Raw genomic sequence first — 20,898 nt, forward strand, 5'->3', positions numbered from 1 at the left:
TCGGAAGTCGATTTAATATCGGTATATTACAGCATTTTTAGAGGCACGTACAAATTGGTGTTGGGGCTGATACCAGCTTCTGAAGGAGAAATATTTCGATAACAGAGATTACACGAGTCGCTCAGATAATCCTCCTCCTCCTCCTCCGTCTTCCACTGCGTCAGCGACGGGCGATGGGGAAACCGAGTACGTCCCAACAAAAGCAAATCCTTGTGGCCAGCAATGTGGTTAGGGGCCGTGTCTCGTTGCCAGTGCGCGCCGGTCGAGTGGTTGCCGCTCTTTCTGGAGTTCCCGGTTGAAATCACGGCCTGAGACCCGATGTCGTGTTTTCTTGGCGCTTCGTTCCGTGTGTTTTCCGAATGGCTGTTCATTAATCATCCGATCTCTGTCGCTGCGAAACAAACCACAAATAAATTTGTATTCCACGGAAGTGTCGGGCGGTTGGGCTTCTAGTGCTGACCGAAAACCGCTAACCGCCTGTTAACGTTTTTCTGCAGTAAAACTTAATTGCTTTATTAATAATTTCATCCCGAACACCCGAAATGACGAACGAGGGAGTTGTAAGAGGGGATAAGGAGGGGGAGTTTGGTCAGCAAAGTTACAACTGCGAGCTGGACGCCCGGGTTTGAGTTTTCTCTCCGGTTGTCCGGAACGCGGAGACATCTGGCGGTCAGCTGTGTGTAGGAGCGGGACGCATTCGCGCCGTGTGCGCCGAGACGCCCGTCGCACCAAGTATTGATTATCGGTCCGTCGCTGCGGTCGTTTCACGAGGTCTGCAGTCTATTCATAGTTCAAAGTTCAGAACGGCAACTGCAACTTCATCCTCGACGGTCGTCAAGAAATTCGTCCTCTTCTGTCCCGAGTCACGTGATCTCGGCCAACTTCCACTCACGCTTCCGGCCTGTGTGTGATCCGTTTTAAGCGTAAATCCGCCTTATTTTCTTTATTAAAATTCTGTACGCATGTCTTATTTCACCGTGCTAGCTATGCAAGTCCTGCCAGTCTCATTTCTCTTGATGAGTTGACTCCATTGCACTTGGGGAAGAGTGGGCTAAAAATTACGAAGCTGCCCATTTTGGTGCCCCCCAAAAGGCCCCGTTTTATTCATGAATGCGATTCGTCATACTTCAGCGTCGCCGCGAAGTGCGTCGTCCTAAAGCATCAGGAGCTTAGAGTCGGAGCTCGCTCCTCGGTCCACCCAGGTGAGCTCGAGTCTCCGGAAGACGGCGTTTTCTCCGTTCAACCACCTGATACGGCTCTTAGCCTGGGAAGAATTCATTATATTCAGTCACCGTGAAAGCTTCAGACCACAAATCGCACCAGAGCATCAGCTTCGACAGTCGGTTTAAGACCCCTGGAAACTCTGGCCACCTCGTTGCCTTTCTGTTTCGTCTGAGGACTCTTATCGGCCGTACCCGATTATGGCAGCGCGGCCAAGGACGAGATGTATTGGACCGAGCCAGAGAGCTGGAAGATTGCAAGTTCCTCATCGAACAAGGCGCCATTTGGATTCTCAGCGCGGCGCGGCTGGACTTGGATCAGTTGGCAAACCAAATTTGCCACCTGACGAGACCTTCCGCCGACTGAGAAGGAACGGCGTTCCAGACATCAATGACTACGCTGTTCCAGTCTCGGGTCTGAAGCGCCTCGAGACCACGGGTCCTCCTAATGCAAAAGGCAGGGCTGCGTGGGCCTCACTCTCTTACTAGGGTTCCATATGAACCCATTGCGACCCCCCCCCCCCCCTCTTCAATCCCCCGATGCCCGCGACTTCTCGGTAATGGCCTCGTCGTAACGATTCGCCTGGCTGTAATTTCTGCCCTCGGGCGATCGACATCCTTTGAAAATCCACGGAACCGCTTTCTGGGCTAGCCTCGAGAACAGGGGGCGGGGGGATTTCGTGTTCGAATATGGACGAAGAGACAATCGAATCTGACCAGCGCCATCGAAGAGCCCATGGCGACCCGTTCAGTCTGCTGGACTCTGTTCATTTTTAGGGGTCCTCATGCAGACGAGGAGTCACGCTTCTGACGCAGATTGGCCGACAGACACTTTGGCGAGAACAAGGAAGTTGTTCTTCGCTTCGGAGCCTTCGAAGCGTCCGCGAGTCGGTCGGAGACCGAGGGTGGACTCCTCTCGCCTGTCTTCTACTGATGATGCCGAGGCTTGCATTTTAAATGGACACTTTTGCAGGTGTTTCGCCGATTTCAGTTTAGGTTAGGAATGGCAGACCGACAGTCGAAAGAGGACAAATCTTCTCCTTTGGCCTATCCAAATAACAAGCCGTTTTGTAGAGATGCGGATTAATAAAGATCGAAGCACAAGATCGTGACTAGGTCTGCTGTTGGTCTCCTCCGCGGTTAGAGCAGGATTTTGGGTCATTCTGATGGTCGAATGGGATAACGGCATCTCGTCTGTCTCTGTGCCAAAGATCAGCGTACAACCGTTTGTGAGGTTATAATCGAACACGGTTTTGCGCGTGTCCTTACAGAACACGCGGATATTTCTTGTTTTGTGTTTATGTGCGTGCAACACGGGACACGCAGGCGTTGCTCATGTACAGTATTTGGCCAATTACGAAATGAGCGTTTATTTAATTGGCTTTAATATTGATCTTCGTTTGTAATCACTGGGAAGTTCCCTTAAAGATGTTCATTCCGAAATAAGAATGACCTCGAAGTGCTGAGTGGGAATACTTGCACGATCTTCGGTCACTCCGGGCAGATTTCTGGTCGCTGCCTCAGATTAGGCTGTCATCTGTTTCTTTCGCCCTGTGTGATGGGGCGAACAGTTGAAAATGTTAGAGCGACTTTTGAACATAAAATTAAACCCTAGTCAAGATTCGAACCGGTTACCCCTGGTGTGACTTGCGCGCTCTTTAATCAGTCCGAAGTTGGACGAGACGACGTGCCTGACCTCGCGTTGGCGTCGCAGGGCAATCCAATTACGTGTCTGCCCTCGGTCACAATCGCCACGCGACTCTAGGAACAGGCGTTCTTTAAAGCCAATAGCCGTTTAGTCGAGAAACTTCCCACGTGCTACTGAATCCAATCGCTCGTTTCCTTTACTCTGACTCTCGCATCTGCCCCTAGGACACATTTTCCAACTTTGCGTGACTCGGTCTTCACAGGACTCGCCGTGTGTTTGGGTTCGATTGAAGGAAGGCGTCACGTGGCCACCGCGTGTCGCCCGACCGCCATCTTTGTCTCCCCTGACCTACCCGAATCTCGACGGTCGCCGGATCGATAGTGCTGCCTCGACTACAGGAGGTGCTCTTGAGAGGGACGTTTCGGAGTTTCTGCAGCCTTTGTTTAGAGCCACCGCGTGCCGGCGAGATTTGAACGAATTTCCAGTTTAAATTTTGCTTTCGTAATTTTGCGATATTAATTATTCCGCGAAAGTATTTGTTCAGTACAAAGTTTTTATTTCGAAATTGAAATTCCGTCACTGGTAAGAGAACTTTCTCACTAAAGCCATCGTCGTTAAGATTTACGTTCTACTTGCAGGAGCAGATTTAAAATGTCATACAACATTATCGTAGTTTGTACGCATTTAAATGGAGTTTATATTTCAGCGTTTGCAATGGTACTTCGTCATTCCTGATAATGACACTGGGGTTTCTTGGCCCTTGGGTCCAACAGGAAAACTATTCTGGCCCGAGCGAGGGAAAAGTTGTTCTGACACCGAATAAATTCCCCTCGTTTCTTGGAACTAGAATAAGATGGAATGCAGATCTTACAGGTTCACTGTCGTTTTCACAAGAGATCGCCACTGATGCTGGAGCAGTTGCATGCTACACGTTCCGCCCATCGGCTTGGTCTTGATTTTGAAACTTTAATAATATTTAGTGGAGAATACAGTTAATGAGGTTCTTCATCATGCAATTTTTATGTTCTTTCGAAGTCCGCCTGAGTTTCAATTCGTATCGAATGTCAAATTGCTGACGAAGATGTTTTAGAAGGAAATCCGACGGCCATTGAAGAGACTACTGCGCGGTCCAGTGTTAATGGAGGCTGTTGTTAAGAGAGTTGCTCGTAAATTGTGGATTGAATCTGCTTGAGGCAAACCGGGAATCCTTGAACTTCTGCAGTTGTTGTTTGTGAACATCGCCGTCCAGAATTCGATCGCTGTGTTAGCATTAGTTTCCGGTTTACTGCAGATGAACCCAGCCTCCGGTCCAGTTCTTGTCCGCCTTGACACTCGTTGTGTTCTGTTGCAGTAGTTCCAGTTGACGCCCACCCACGAGAAGATTCCTCGAGTAGCAGCAAATCCACTCGGAGGCTCATTAAAGTCGATTTCTCGAAGCTGCAGGTAAGTCGTTCCAGTTAAAATTGTAAGCGGCAGTGACGCGTTGGATGTTGCTACTTTCGTTGCCTGGTTTCCCGCTCTCTCAAAAAGTCTTGTAAAGCTTGAAATATCAGTGCGTTTCGAAGGCTCTGTCGTCCTCCGTGTTCAGGTATCGATTCTGTTGGACTCGTCGACCGAGCTATTTCCGGTCTATTCACGGCAACAGTACAGGGCGGAGTTCTGCGCAAGCGCGAGACGCCATTTCTGCTTACGAAACGCACTTCCTTGAAATGGAAAACTGTTACGGGGGTTTTGTCGTGGCCGAAGGCCTCGGCTTTTCATTGGGAGATTATCGCGTCAGGCAACTTGTCCTCTGTTGGACGGCTGTCTGGGATTTGAACCCAGAATTGGCGGGAATCGCTTTGGCTGAATGCCTCCAAGATTGGCGAAGGCGGGCGGTGCCCCTTCTGGATCATAACCTGGCATTACAACTGAGGAAAAACACGGAAGACCCCCAATCAGGATAGCTAGTTAGACCACTCGTTGCGCCGACTTGGCCGGCTTGCCCCCTCGGTTGCCCGTGGGTGACCTCAGTCGGCCCTGGATCGGCACAAGTGCCTTCCCACTTCCGGAACCAAGGGGTTCCGCGCATCAGCGAACTTCGAGTCGAAGCTCTGATGTGGTCAACGTGGAATGGAGTCCCCCGGTCCTCGTGAATTTGCCTGTTGCCAACGTATTAAGGCCCGCCAGTCGCAATGCGAAGAAACTCGGATTGCAACACTTAAAAGTTTCGGCTGTGGCTCTAGGCGGCTGAGCTGACTTGCTGAAAAACAAAAGAAAAAGCTTGCACCATAAGTTTAAATTGGCCAAGTGAAATCCAGAGACACTAGAATCGCCAATAATTGCGCTTGTAGAAAGTTGACCTGTGTTTTTGATAATTTGAGGTTTTAAATCTGTCATCTGTGACGATTAAGCGAGAAGAAGCCATTACGTGTAGCGCTGTCTGCTGGCCGACACGCGAAGTGTCGGAACACGAGTCCCTCAAGCATTTGCACGTAAACACACGGATCTTTTAATAAAAATCTTAATTGTCTGGTGCGAAAATATTTGTTAAACACGTCCAGTTTTTTACCCAGAACGAGCTGTTTTTTGATAGGAAATTCATTCTCCAGTCCCAATTCTCTTGCTCCTAGCAAAAATTATTTGTCCACGACACATTTTGGCGTTAAAACGGGGCGTCCGTATGTCGAAATTCATTTCAGGCCGCATTTTTATTTATTTTTGTGTGAAAGCGAACCGCTGAAGGCAGGATCTTTGCGGAGAAACAGGCGTGCGAATAATAAATAGTAGGCCTCCATCTTCTTGGGACGTTCCCCGCTCCTCTGTGCTGGGTAATTTTCCTTTTCAAAGTCGGCAGCCCTGCCAGTAGCAACTGCAGTTGACTCCGGTGACCCCAACTAACAACGCAGTCTGTCCGAGAGTCGATGTTCGTGCTGTCTTCTTCTTCTTCCCCTGAATAGATTTCGTTGGTCTACGACCTAATATTCCGGGGAATTGATTGTCTTTGTAGTCGCTGCGTCGATTTGGCGCTAGGTGCATTTGGTGGGCAGTTCACGACTCCGGGTTCGCGTTTGAAGCGGAACTCGGCTGCGTGACTCGAACAGCCTTGAAGCTCGTTCCGAGTTCCGTATGAAAGACCTTACAGATGCCAGCTGACCGACCACGCCCCGTAGCGTCACTTGTTTCGGACCGAGCAATGCAACGGAGTTAAAGAGATGATTTTTCTCTGTTTCTTCTGTCTTCGAGTTTCTTTATTGGTCCGGCGCCTTCGTTTGGCGCTGACGTCCGTAACTGAAATGCGAGATATTCGATTCGAATCCAGACAGGGACACTAAGACCGCGAGGGTGTTCGTGGGTTGCCTCAGGGCCTCGGTTAATATTTGATTAACGCCTTTAAGCACGCCACCTGCTTCGTATTAATGGACGTCGAACTTTCAAATATCGACCGGCAGAATTTCCGCGTTTTTCATTAGTCCCTCCATGAAAACCTCGGGGCGTTCTTTTAAATTACACCCCGACCGCTCCCTTCCAAATTATACCCTTAATTCTGTCACACGACCAACTCACAGTCTAACCTGACGACGGAGGCCGCCAGTAAACCAAAAAAGTATAAAGTAAACTCCGCGTTCATGATCGTCGTTTTAAGGAGAATTCGAAGATAGCGCCCCGATGATGGAGGCACCAAGGACCTCTGAAACGTCGGTAGCCTTCTACCTTCGACTTCGCCCTCCGCTGCTGATGATTTGCGTTCACCAACTCCGCTCTTGTTTGTGGTTAAGTCTCAGAGACGTCTGTGAATGCATTGAAAACGGCCATCATAATTGACCTTTCACTCTCCAAGGTCATCATTGAAATTCGGCCCACCTAGCCGTGCTAACATTTTGGCCAACTCTCCTCATTAGTGAAGGGAGGCTCTGCCCCCTCCTCCGCCTGGACTCCGCTGTTGGGATTTTTGGTGGCGCCCTCGAAACAAGCGAAGAATTGCCGATCCACCCCGGAATTTCGAAGGGGAGTCTCGTTAGCTTTAATTGGGGGTTTCAACAAAAGCGTTATTTTCTTCAAGACTTTCGGGGGGAGACCATGCAACTCTATTTCCAAAGCACCAGGGAAAGAAGATGAAAACTGCGTTCCTAATTAGTAAACAGCAAAGCTGTTCCACTGTACGCCATGTAGGCGCTTGGGGGGAGAGGCGGTGTAGCTCCTACTCATTCTTGACCTCGGCGCTAGATGGGGGGAGTGGTCAGCGTCACGCCCCGTAAGGACCTCGGTACCCATTGGACACGAGGCTGGGTACACTTTAAGGGGACATTCTGATTTAAGAGTTTGGGCATTAAGTACATTTTGAAATTTTGTCCAAAATGATCCAGATGGAGTGCATTTACTCCATTGCCTTGGTCTGCTTTTTGTCATGACAGTTGTTTTGGAAACACGTGTTATTAATTAAACAGTAAAAGTAAAGTATTTTATTATTTTGTACGTAGCACAGATGAAAGAATCAGGAAATGAATTTAAAACTTCATGCAACTGAACTCGGGCTGTCCAATTAGCCAAAGTCTCACTTGCAGGATCAATTTCCTCTCATTGCAGATGGACGATGACGAAGAAGACGACGAAGATGACCAGGCGTCTGGTCCCAGTGCAGCAGGTGACATTGAGAGCGGTGGCTGCGGAGCCTCGCGACGCCGAAAGAGTAGGAGTAACCCGTGGCACCGGACAGGTATCACACATGACGAGTATCACAGCTACGTCGACACCACGTTGGAGTGTAGGCGTCAATCAGTGAACTGATTCTGTCTTGGTGTTGTGTGCGTGCATGGCTTGTCATGCTCGTAGCGTCGGCTCTGGGGTGACCAGAATCTTTATTCACACAACAATTTTAGATTCCAGTTTCTTTCCTGGTCAGATTGAAGATTATTCGAGTGGATCCATTTCATAGGTCGTAAAGTTTGTGATAAATTGTTAACAGCAAGAGAAGGTAAATAGAAATTTGCGCATTTCATAGTAAAGATTCACATTTTTTACATTTTAACTGTTGATTGTGTTAATGAAATGTTGACCCATATTTTAATGTGTCGCTACTGTATTGGTAGTGGTATATATATTTGTTAGTCAACTGAGTGTCACACATGCACTCCCCCTTCCCCCCGCAGCCCTGCATTGTGAGTTTTGAGTAACTAGCCGCCAAAGCAATGTCTAGGCCTTCTGCCCCCTGCCTGGAGATGGAAATATGAATGCAATGAGACTGGTGATGAACTAGGGAGAAGAAGGTAATCTTGCGCTCATGCAAGAGCGCAGCGTTAAAGTGTCCAAGAAGTGGGAAGTCGGTGTGGAGGAACAGAGATCAGTTGAGCGACATTGCGAGAGCAGTGCACGCAGCGTTGTGTCTGACGTGCGATGCGGAGGACAGAAAGAGAAAGTAGTGAAGACGAAAGATTTTCAGTGACACAATAAGCAAGGAAGTAATTGACACATGTCGAGTAAATCTGCTTCTGTGACCAGTGATTACATTGCAAGTCGTTCACTGAATACTGTAACCTAACAGAAATTGGATCCTTATTTTTAATTTTGTAACATTTTTAATGTTTATATGTGCAATTGACTTCATATACTTTGTTGTTTATCACAAACTGCACGACCTATGCAAATGGACCAAGCCCAATGCCATAATGACTGTGCATTGATCTGATGATGACTGCCAGGGCTGAAACATGCGGTGGAGTGCCCCACTCTAAGTACGCTTACTGTGGTTTAGCTGTGCTCTTCACACTTTGTGTTTCTGCCAAATACTCTGTGCACATGTTGGGAAACAGAAGTACAGATACCAAAGAGCGTGCGCACATGGTTAGGCGTGCGTCACTACCAGTGCTGATCTTCTGTGCCTTCCCATTCTATTAATCTGCAATCTGAAGGGATGTCCGCATAAGTGCCATTGTCTAATTTGATGGCTGCTGAGCTGTTCTGTTTTTTGCATGGTATGCATGAAATGAGGCATATGATGCTGGGCGTATCTGTCTGTCTGTTTGCTTGCATGATTCAACTCAAGAAACACTATTTGGATCTTGATGAAATTTTGTATGAACAGTATCTTTAAGGAATCATATTTTGCAGTATTTCACAAATGTGAGCTACATCCCTCCAATTATAACAGGACCACAATTTTACAGTATTTGGTTCTGTGTTTTTAGCATATGACCTGGCAACACAGTGTCCTAGTAGGAGAGCTTCAATTCGCAGGCACACGATCGTGGTTTGTAACAGCGAAAGTGGAAGTCAGTCCCTGCCACATTCACGACCACAGTCTCGAGGCCCTACTCTTTCCTCCGCGAGCTCAGAAACGGACTCTGGAAACTTGGGTTGCACTTTGCCAGAAATGTCTTGGTCACGCAGCTCATTGCAGGATGAACTGCTACAGTCGGTATGTATGCAGAATTGACAGCGGTGTCAGAAAGTTGTAGACAGAAAATTTTCTGTAATGCCATAGATTTTGCCTCCTCCCGCCTCATTATTCTCTCCTCAGTTTTTACTTTCTTGAAATCTCATCTCCATTTTTATATTTCTTTCATGATCTGATTTTAATTTACGCTCATTATTCAATAACTAATCAGATCTATATGCAGATTTGTTTTGTGTACGTCTCTGCCAAAGCTTAGCTATAGAGAACATCAGACCCCATTATTATTCAGAGTCCGTATTGTGCTGAAAATCTAATTTTTCTTGGACTGAGAGTGGCCGACTGCATCTCATGGATTATCCCTTCTCAGAAACAAATTCTTCACCACTCTGTTAAATGTTCTTCAGAATCAATTTAGAAATGAAATGCTCTTTGTCTAATATTGTTCAGACAATGGTAGAGATGGAACATGTAAAATACATGGGGGAATTACAGAATACATTATTTTGATTTAACTTTGGATTTGCAGGTAACAAGTGGGAGAATAATACTTAAATACATGTTTGAAAAGTCAGCTGTGCCCTGCATCCAATTCACTCTTTTCTAAAAATTTGCACAGTTAAATGTGCTTAAGGTTTACTTGGCGTGTATCCTATTTTACCTGAGGAAACCTTCCAATATGTTTGTCAATTTGCAGAAAAACTGGCAGCAAGCAATGGAATGCCTGTCGCTCACTCTCGAAGAAATTGTTCATATTCGCAGTGTGCTGACAAAGGCAGAACTAGAAAGCCTTCCTGTGGAAGGTCACGTGAAAGAAGACGTAGAGAAACGAAAGGTGAGACATTTTTACTTTGCCTATTTGTATAGAGTGCAACAAATTTTCAGAATATTTTCTCTTTGTTTGATATTTCTGCTCTCAAATGTGGACATTTGCTGTTATCCTCTGAATGCATTTGGTGATGCTACCTTCTTTGTTTTGGATTTCACACATTGTCTGTTTTTGTTGTTCTTAAAAATCATAAAGCCTCAAAAATCACCAAATTTCAAGATGGATCTTGTGATAAAAACAAAAGGTTTGCCATGGGAAGACCCCCCCCCCCTTTTTCTGTCTGTCTCTCTCCCCCCCTCCCCCTCTCCATTAGTAGCAGTTTTATAGAAATTTGGAAAACTTAGCATTAACCACAGCACAACAAATACTTATCATATTTCTGACGTGCGTCTGACGTTTTTGATTTGGCCACAGGACTGACAAATTGCATGAATTTCTAAACTATCTCAACAATGCGGGACCATGTACCCACTTACTTAGAATGGAAACAAAAATGGATAATACTCTCCAATTTTATGATGTCTTCATAACAAGACAAGAAACAGTTTACACAAAACCCTCCCATGCCGGACATTTTCATTGTAACTGTCCGCTACATACAAAATTAAGAAGCTGTGAAATGGAGCTGTCGCCTGTCAGTACGTCAGGGCACAACAAGTCTCATCCATCTGTGCTACAATGTTTTAAAAGTTTTAAACATTTTAGAAGTTTAACTGCTTAAAATTTAGTATATTTTAGAAAAAATATTGTTTTGGATTGAATCAAGAATGAAAGCATTGACCATGTGGTCACATCAAAGCTGATGATGGCTGCATGTGGCCAAAATGCGTAGTTCAACAAGCACTTTGAAAGTGATGGTAATAACAGACCAGCACATAAGATGCCGTATTATACAACTGTACAGTGCTTCAGTAAAAATTTTGTTATTACTTTTTACTTTTGACCTATTGTAATTATTCTCTTACTGTTTCATTGAGGCAGCTATCAGCCATGTCCAGTCTTACTATTTCAAAACCCTTATTTGGGCTCAGAATGCCCCTGTACTTTTAAGAATGAAGTTAATATAATCTCTTACAGATGAAAAGTCATCCTAACTGATTATACAGGTAGCCCTCGATTTACGCCGGGGATGCGTTCCTGGACGAACTGGCGTAAATTGAAACTCTTTTATAACGTAAATCAGTGGGAAGTTCCCAGCACCCAAACATTGACAAGTAATATAATGGAATTACATTTAAAGCTCTGAAATAACGTAAATAAAATAAGGGGAATTTAAAAAATATATTTTATACACTTACAATCGGCAATTCGTTGGTCCCCGCGATTGACAGCAAATCTTTCATGTGACTGATGTGTACAGTCATCTCTGGTGTTATGCGACAGTTGCATTCATGTAAGACGCCGACCCATAGAAAATCGCGTAGTAAAAATAACCCCGGTAACTCCGCAGAGATGAAAGTTTAAAGCATAAGACCAAACTCGCATATGCAAAAGTTTGCATTTCACAAACAGCTTTTACCTATTCATCAATCTCATTGGAGCAAATTCACGTTAACGAAAAACAGGAAACTGCAGAGATGACTGTAAGTATAATATTTATTCAAAATCAGCGATGTAAGAATTATGATTTAGAATACGAATCAGTATGAGATACATTGTAAAACGTTATAAATAATATTTATCGACTCTAAGGTACGATTTCACAACCATGTTGACCACATATTTTCACATTGTATCAAGTTGCTGGGTCTTGTTCGCACATTAACCTTTTCGTTCTCTTCTCTCGATTGCCTGTATGTGTTATATGTAACCTTAGTTAGATCCAAGCTCGAGTACGCCTCGGTCGTTTGGAATTCTATTACGACTACTGATGCCAACAAACTGGAACGTATCCAGCAGAAGTTTGCAGCCCTTTGCTGCTATCATCTCCTCCCCCAAGTGCATTACAGCTACGCTGATGCTTTAGAGTATTTAAAACTCCATACCCTGCGTAAGAGAAGGCATTGCAGTGATGCACTGTTCCTTGCGCAGGTTTACCGCGGCTTTAAATGCTGTCCTTCCCTTCTGGAAGATGTCGGTCTCCGCATCACTGCTCGGAATCTGAAAGATTTTTCTGTGTTCAGTTTTAGCCCTTTCATCAAAAACAGTCCTTCTGCTAGATGCGCATCAGCTGCTAATGTCATCTGCAGGGACTTGGACATATTCGAGAAGAAAATTGTCACACTTCTTCACATTCTATAATAGTATAATTTACCCCCCCCGTTTTTATCTGAAGAGGAAGGAAAATTCATCCTTTGAAACAAAGTGATATTTAATGTCTTCAGAATTTTAATACTTATAAAACTGACAGTGGATTAAGTTCCAAACAGAGACAGTCACAATGGACACTTGTGTTAAAGTCTGAAGGCTTACACCAAGTCCTGTTTCTGTGAAGTGTAAGATAATTTGGTTATTTTTACATGACTTATGGCTATAGGGGTTTTAGAACCTCCATAGCACCAGATGTTATTGCCATGGTTAATGGTTTGGTGGTACACTAGATTGATAGATGGTCAGGTGGGCTGTACGCGCGCAAGTCACAGTGACCTAATTTTCACATATTGTCTCTAAAGTTATGTAAGAAAATTTCTTGTGTTTTCAGGTTTGCTTCTTGTGTTTAAAGACGAGATTTGGAATATTTGGTCCATGGGGCCAACTGTGCAAACTCTGCAAAAGAACTGTGTGTGCCAAGTGTTATTCGAAGGTAAGGCTTTGAAAAACTTTGTTCTTATAAACTACATAGTTGAACAAATGTAAGAGGAATTAACTGCAGCAACTCCTTGTAAGCTTTTCTGTTCATTGAAAATGTAGGTAAACTACTTGCATGAAAGATAATATGACCCTGATGTTGAAAAAAATTGTTCATTGTTTCGAAAGTACTCGAACGTACTGATTAACTTGTTCAGTGATTTTTCACGTCAGTTACTGCGTGCCTCTTCAGAGTATGAGACGAACAACGCAGACCAATTTGCCATAACTAACATTACACTAGCAGAAGTGGATGATGTTACTCTGCAAAATAATATTGCGGAAAAACAGACTGAAATTGGAAACTTAAATTGCACTGACTCTGAGGGCAGACTAGTACAAAGCATTGGCTCTAGATGACATTACCTGCAAGGTGCGTGAGAGGTAGGGTACCAGTGACACAGGTATGGGATGGGCTTTCTCTCTAAACCTAAGTACCTCTTGTGGCTGGTGTACATTATACGAGGGTTATATTCTACTCAATTCCCCATCATCATCTTCTTCCTCTTCCTCACTACTGCTATCACTGATGCATTGTAAGTTAACTGCAGTTTGTTCTGATATGTCGTCAGTAATACGTTCTAGGTGCAGTTTAATTAAAGAATACAATTCAGGCCGACACATTTGGTCACTGAAAGGAATGTTAATATCTGAAAGCCAGTCGATATCATAGCACTTTCTTGAGGTGAAAAAGTTGGAGACAGACGAGTTGTACATTGTGGTAAGCTGTGTTGTCCACTGCTAGTACCAGATTTAGTAGAAAGTTTGGAATTAACTCTATTTTGAGCCATGTTTTACAGTTATCAAAATTTATTTCATGATGATAATCTCCAGATCTTGTCCCCAATTTAAACATTAACAAAACTTTCACTGCCAGCATGTACGATGACGACTCTCTGTCCTTTGGAAACAGGTACCAGTAAACTGCGCTCTTATCGTCAATCCAGGCATGATCTTTTTTGTGTGAGGAGTGAATTATACATTTCATTTGTGTAGATGATAGGGCACCCATCGTTTCTGTAATGACTTACATTTCTCAAGTTTGCCAATATTTCTGCATGAATATCATCCTTTTTGCTGAGAAATTTTCTTTTCTTCACCAGGAGACTAAACCCCTAGTTTTCCAAAGAGCCATGTTTTTTGCCATTGAAATTAATTTTTTTCTTGGATACAGGTAGCAATGATTGTAAAGTAGGAAGCTCACCTTCTGTAGTGTGAAATTTGTCAATAATTCTTTGAATTACACACCAAAATCATCTACGTCAGTTTTAATTTTCCTTCATGGCTGTTTTTTTTTAAGTGTTCTGAATTCTGAATTAATTCCGCATAGCTCATGTCCCACATTGTACATTGTCAAAATGTATTGCATTTATAACTGCAGCTCTTGATACTTTCTTAAAACTTTCACACCAAATTTCAGAAACCTGCATGAAGTTACTGCTGTTACTGCGATGTTGATATTATTCACAATATAAAATTATACATGCAAAGGTAGGTGACATCTAGTGGAGTGCTGTTAATATCAGGTTTCAAGAAATGAATTTATCCATTTACCTCTCTGATTTTTTCCTGAATTTGGAACAATTAAATTATATCCGTGATCTTTGAACACAAATTGAGCGGTGCACATTATTCACTTTTCAATTAAGTATGAGGGTTACGTCATATATGTAGCATTTAATTTTCAGAATTTTTCCCGACAGATGCGAATCCCAACGGAGCATTTCTCACGAGTACCAGTGTTCGCGCTGAGTCCTGGACTATCATCACCTGAGGAAGAGACAAAGGAGTCATTCCCTAGATCACTAATGTCACGTCTGATGGTACCCGACATGGTACGCAACAGTGTGGGGAGTGCACCTTCAAGTCCTAACTTAACTCGTGGAGAATCCATGTCAGCCCCGTGTTCTGCAGTTGGCTCCAGCATGGCAGATAGCATGGAGGGTCCACAGTCACTGCCTGCCATCAGCCCTGCCTCTACTACCACTACCACAAGTGAAAGGAGGTACATTGCTTAAACACTAAATGCTTCTCAGTGACTTTAAAGTTCCTTGATGCACCCAAACCCTCTTTAGTTTCACATATTAGGCAAATTGATCTCTGTAGACCGAGAAACACAAGAAGACTCTAAGAGCGTTCTTGTATTCAGGCACCAGGAGTTGTTTTTCTTCCTCTTCCCCTGTGACCAGCAGAATCACATATTCTTCAGGGATATTTTTATGTGCCTTAAACAGGATCTGGAAAGCAGCATCCTATAAGTCTGGTGGGTTTGGAGTTTTTGGTGGCCACCCCTTTGCTGGTGGTTCTGCTGTCCCTCCATTCACCGACAACTTTCAATCGGTCAGCTGGAACTCTAGCCAAGACATTCTCCCTCCTTTTTTTCTTATATATAGTATGTGTGCATTCAGGCATACCATGTCCAGCGTATCTCTAAATAACTTCTGGCAATATTTACATGGCCTTTCACGTGTAATTTTGAAGTTGGGAGTTATTCCAGCCCATTCCCCCATGTTGTTATTGTAATCAAGTGTAGCGATGGGCTTTGCAGTGACGTACTGAAGTGCCCCATCATGGAAGAAACTCACGATTATTACATTTCGCTTATCACTCAGTTTGAGGATCATTTGTTTGCTCTGGAATGTCATCTCTAGTTCAACCGTATGTAGCCTTGCTTGTCAACACATTCTGGAAATTCTTTTCTGTTCCTCCATATTGCGCCATCAATGTCTGTATTTATGGCAGGAAGCATGTCACCAAGTTTGAGGCCGGTGTACCGGTTGTCTAGATAAAGGCAATTTCCTTTATCTGCTAGATTGTCTGGCAGTTCAAGCACAATTTGAGAAGAAGTCTGTTCTCCAGGGTGTTTGTCCTTTATGGTGTCAGGCATCAGTTTGTCAAAAGACACGATTGTGAGGCTAATAGAAGATTTAGCCAGACTTATTTCCAGTACCTTCAAGTAAAAGTGTTTGAGCTTTGTTTTCTGTTCTGTAGTCACGGATGAAAGCACATATGCCACAGACACTAATTAGCCTCTTTTGTTCACGGGGTTAACAAAAATTTTGGAATTATGGAGAAATAGGCTGCTTTGCTGCCCCCTAAGAACACTTAAAGGCCACTGATTTGTACACATCTTTGCAACAGACCTTAACATGCACTGGTTAAAAATTAACAGGTCTGCCCTAACTACAGATGCTGCCCCAGCACTATTTGGCAACAACAACAGTGATGATTAAAAAAAGATGCAGACGAATCCAGGAACAGTGATATTACGACATTTAACTATATAATGTACCAAGAAAATCTGTGTGCAAAATCCTTCCCTGGCTATCAACATGTGATGAGTATCACTACCAAGGTTGTAAATTGTAGGCCTCAACCACAGGCAACTCCAAAATTTCCTCATTGAATTAGGAGCTCATTTTAGTGATCTGGTCTGTTATTCTCAAGTTCAGTGACTGAGTTGCAGCAAATTGTTGAAGTGCATATTTTCTTTGAGGAAAAATTCCAGGAGTTCATGGAATCAAAAGAAAGTTTGTTTATTCATGAGTTTCAGGATTCACAGTGGATGTCACTTTGGATTCCTTGAACAAATTTGTCATCTTCAAGGCAAAGACCAACTCAATCAGACTCTTCTCAAATTCATTGAAGCTTTTCATATGAAACTGGCCTTACAGGAACACCAACTGAAAGCAAATATTATTCTCACTTTCCATCTTTATTAACTTCATCAGGACCTTGACTGTGGAATCTAATGACAAGAGTTCCAACATATGAGCAAGTAAAGTACAAGGAACAACGTTTTCTTCTCCTTTCTAGATAAAAAATGATGCCTCTTAAACAGAACTGGAACTGGAATTTACTGATTTTAAGTTTGCCTTAATGCCAAAAGAAGCATCATGTGACTCACTGATTTGTGTTCAAAATATGTTTTTCCCCCAAACTATTCTGAAATCATAAAACTTGCTTTATTGATGTTATGTGTTTGGCAGAAATTGTTCAGCAAAATGAGAACATGAAATTACGAAATAGGGTACACCTAACTTATGAACACTTGAAGGAATGCATGCAATTCCCAACATGTGTGGACCTGTAAGTTGGTAGCATTTTTAATAATAAACTACCATGAAGTTTCAGTAAATTGCCATTTATAACCTTTCCGCCCATGAGTTCATGAAAAAGGAGAAGGCGGCTCTATGCTGTGAAATGGTTAAGAACCCTGCTTCAAATGGAGTTTTTTTTTTGTCCTTTTAGGAAATTTTATAAAAATGCCTAAAAATTATCATGACTGCTTCCTTCTCGAATCTCTCAAACTTGTAATGAATTATCACCATAAACCTTCTGATATTTGCATGAACAATGGAATAAAAAAAATATTTTGATTTGACTGATGTTTTCCGTCAGGAGTAGGCTCAATCGTTCGAAGACTGTCGGGAGACCGGACACAAAAAAGAAGTTGAAGGGGCTGCAAATGAATGTGTGTCATGACTGCAAGACGATGGTGATCCAGATTATCAAGTCTTCACGTGCAAACCGCACCAATGCTATCCGCAATCTCACCCTCAACCTTTCTCCTGTTTATTAAGAAGGAAGAAGCCTGTCAGTACTTGTAAATACTCTGTACTAATATATTCCACTGAAGCCATTTGAGGTCTATGAACTACCTTTTATAGAGTGTACAGGATACTAAGGTTCCTGGCATATAATCTCATCCCTGAATGCATGGAGTCCTAATAAGAAAGGAGAAATGCAGTGGAATTAGTGAATTTAAAAACATCATATTTTATCATCCTCTTCATATTCTCATTTGTGAATTTAAAATCTCATGATGTATAAAAATAAAGTAATTTCCTTACTCAAAGTGGAAAGATGTTTGTTATCTTGTTAAAAGATGTAAATAATATAATACAGGGAAGTAGAAAACTGATGTGGGGAATAATCCAAATAAGAAAAGAAACACATTTTATGTCATATATTTTCTTCAAATATCTGACATCCTGACAGAGACAAATTCCTAAGTTATCAATACTTTCCTCAAATAAACATACATCAAGCCATTCTTACCATATTCATGTATGTTTTACTGTACTTATTCACCTTGTGTAATTCATGCTTCATTACTGAAATAATTTATATCTGTAAGAAGGAAAGTGAAGTATGAAATATTTTCAGTAATTAACTATGGAAATAATGCCTTACTAAGTGCACAGTAATTTACCAAACACAAATTATTTGAATCTCTAGAGTAATTTAAGTATTTAATTTTAATAATTTTCATACAGGCACATGATGCATCAGTTCAACTCTGTTAATTTAATTTAATTGCAAAAAATAATATTGCATTACAAAATATACTGGATTTTTCTTCTAAAGTAAAACTGTCCCACTATTCGCCATGTAGGCGGGTGGGGGGGTATAGCTCCTACTCACTCTTAACCTTAGCACTAGATAGGGGTGAGTGGTCAGCGCCATGCCCTGGCCACACTTTACACCATGGAAAGGACGCTGGTACCCATTAGATAGGAGGCTGGGTGGGCCCCAGAGCTGGCCTGGACCAGAGGCTAGACGAAAAATCCGCTGCCCCTCTTCTAGTCCATGAAAAAGTAGAAAATGCAGCAACACAGAACTCAAAATTAATTTTAAAACAATAAAACATTTTTATGTGCACACAACTTCAAAGGGTGTTTTAGTCAGATGCCAGAATGGGACTGTCATTAAGATAACAAATGATATGATGAACAGACATTAGAAATTGCAGTTTCTCTTGCATATATACACTTAACAGTTCACTGCATGTCAGTCATGATATAACTGACGTCTTCACGGCCTTCCTCAGATTTCAGATATTGCATGGCAGTAATTTTATTCTGGTGATTTTGTTTATTGTTGCTAAAATGAAACATCTGTGGGAAGTACCAATTTTGATCATGATGATAATCTGAATTTTGGTGCCAGGTAGATTCATAGGTAGATGCCAACATTTTGGAGAAACATACTGCCTCCATCTTCAGGGCAACATGTATCTCCGAACAGTGACAGCTAGTTATGAGTGTACATGGCACAGAAACCCAAAACACCAACACCAGAACCTCAAATCTCGCACAATAACGTTTTCCCCCCCTCTAAATTATGGTTTCAGTAAAGTTCGAACATAAAGTCATTAAATAGTAATTGAAATATTCCAAAGTTTGAGAGTTCTTTAACCACTACATTTATACATTTCCATTTCATAAAATCACACTAATGAATCTGTGAGAGAACATATTATTAATTGGTGATTATTATGAATTACTGTAAGACGGAAGATAAACTGTATGCAGAGGTAAAACTGTTTACAACTGGATAATAAATTTTTGTTATCAGTTTTCATTCAGATATTATTTAAAAGAAAATTGCATGTCATTCGTTAGTTTATAGTGTCCTGGTCCACACCATATTATCTGAATTATCAGAAGCTTTAGTTTTTAATATTGACATATTTAGTAAATTATGATTTCATAAGTTTGCTCTACCCTAGCATGGTTACTCAACTGAGTATGATTTTTTCATAAGTTACAGTGATATAATTATGCACCAAAACACAACTGCAGTGTCTTTGTGCATCAGCCTACACAAGCAGCAACATTATACTGACTGAAGTTAGTTTCCTGAAGCTTTGTGCATTGTAGGGACACATTCTGGTAAGGGATGAATTTCACCGTACTTCTATAAGAAAGGCTAAGTTATTTTAAATTGTCACTTACTTCGGAGAATCTGTAAGTCCTAGTTGTAACGCAGAGGTTAAGTTTTTATCTTGTCTCTTGAAGTAAAATAGCAAAATGAGATTCCTTTTCTGTGTATGAAGTAGTCAGATTCATTGTACCATTGCCAAACCCAGTAACTGTGATGATGTAATGTTGTAATGTTTCCTTCCTTGGAAATTATTTATGCTTTAATGGTCAATGTTACATGAAAATGACATTTGTATACTTATTCCGAAACTGTACTAAATATGATTTAAAATTATAAAATCATTCTTGAGTTAGCTAGTAGACATTACTCAGAAGCAAAATGTTGTTTGTTTGTCTGTTCTTGTCTCCAAAAAAATTATGATTACCAGACAATTATTAAAGACAGATAATATATATGTGTGCAGATTTAACACTGTAAAGTATTAACTTCTTAAATAATTACTATATGGGACAATCTAGTCATATTAGTCTTTAAAAATTTAATTTTAAATATTGCATTTTGTGTATGAGATTTTAGTTGACAGTAGAAACTTACATTTGTAACCAAATCCTTTTCAGAAATTATAAAAAAAATGTTACAGACAATTTTAGCAAAGTGAAATCATTGAATGTTTGTGTTCTTCCATAAAATAATAATTATTCAATAAACTGATATGAAATGTCAGGTTTAATTTCTTTGTCATTGTATACATACTATTTTCATCTTTTAATATTCAGAATTGCAAAATTTTGAAGTAAAAATATTAGACAGCAGAGCAACTCTTAAGATTACAATTTTAAAACTTGCTAAAAAGAAAAATGTTATTCTGATAGGACATCAAACTGTAGGGCCTATTGTATTGTAAATGTACTTAAAACATTTCCAGTTGTTGTACAGATATCACTCAACATTAATAAACTGCCCAGTCTATAATTCTGTATAAAGTTTTCAGCTTGTAAAAAGTGTTACTCTCAGTTCAGGAAAATGTGTTGTCAGTTGTCGTATCAACACACTGTTGAAAATGGCATACCACCCTATAGACCACAATATGAAGGACCTTACTTTAACTATTAAGAGTTTGTGTAAAATACATTATCTGTAGAACATAAGTAGCCACTTAGCATGTAAGTACAAATTAATATCAACTGTATGTATAAATTATACAGTAGGAAATAATAATGATTAGTGTATATTATCCTACAGTTGTATCAGTTGGTTTAAAACATGTTACTGTTTCTTAGATATATCCAGATTCAGTAAGTATTAGTAAGCCTGTGCTTCCCGGTGCATATTTAGAGAGTGATTTCAGTACATCATCTTATGCAGAAAAACATTT

At 41.7% G+C, this 20,898-nt stretch overlaps 1 protein-coding gene across 5 annotated transcripts in view; it reads left to right on the forward strand.

Moving 5' to 3' along the window:
* spir (spire type actin nucleation factor) overlaps positions 1-20,757 on the forward strand; it is a 74,054-nt gene extending 53,297 nt beyond the window's left edge. For 2 of the 5 annotated variants that reach the window (XM_087357153.1, XM_087357158.1), the window contains 7 exons: positions 4,220-4,311; positions 7,435-7,612; positions 9,033-9,262; positions 9,936-10,073; positions 12,709-12,810; positions 14,558-14,859; positions 17,256-20,757. In XM_087357153.1, coding sequence (XP_087213279.1) covers positions 4,220-4,311; positions 7,435-7,612; positions 9,033-9,262; positions 9,936-10,073; positions 12,709-12,810; positions 14,558-14,859; positions 17,256-17,436 — 1,223 coding nt within the window. In that variant the 3' untranslated portion in view covers positions 17,437-20,757. The remainder of the gene's footprint in view (positions 1-4,219; positions 4,312-7,434; positions 7,613-9,032; positions 9,263-9,935; positions 10,074-12,708; positions 12,811-14,557; positions 14,860-17,255) is intronic. The other 3 variants (XM_087357155.1, XM_087357160.1, XM_087357167.1) reach the window with 3 other exon arrangements.
* Positions 20,758-20,898: the final 141 nt, after the last annotated feature.

Source organism: Zootermopsis nevadensis, unplaced genomic scaffold, assembly GCF_977971745.1.
Source record: "Zootermopsis nevadensis isolate Lab colony 2312 unplaced genomic scaffold, Znev_1.0 Znev_ptg000002l, whole genome shotgun sequence".
NCBI lineage: Eukaryota > Metazoa > Arthropoda > Insecta > Blattodea > Termopsidae > Zootermopsis > Zootermopsis nevadensis.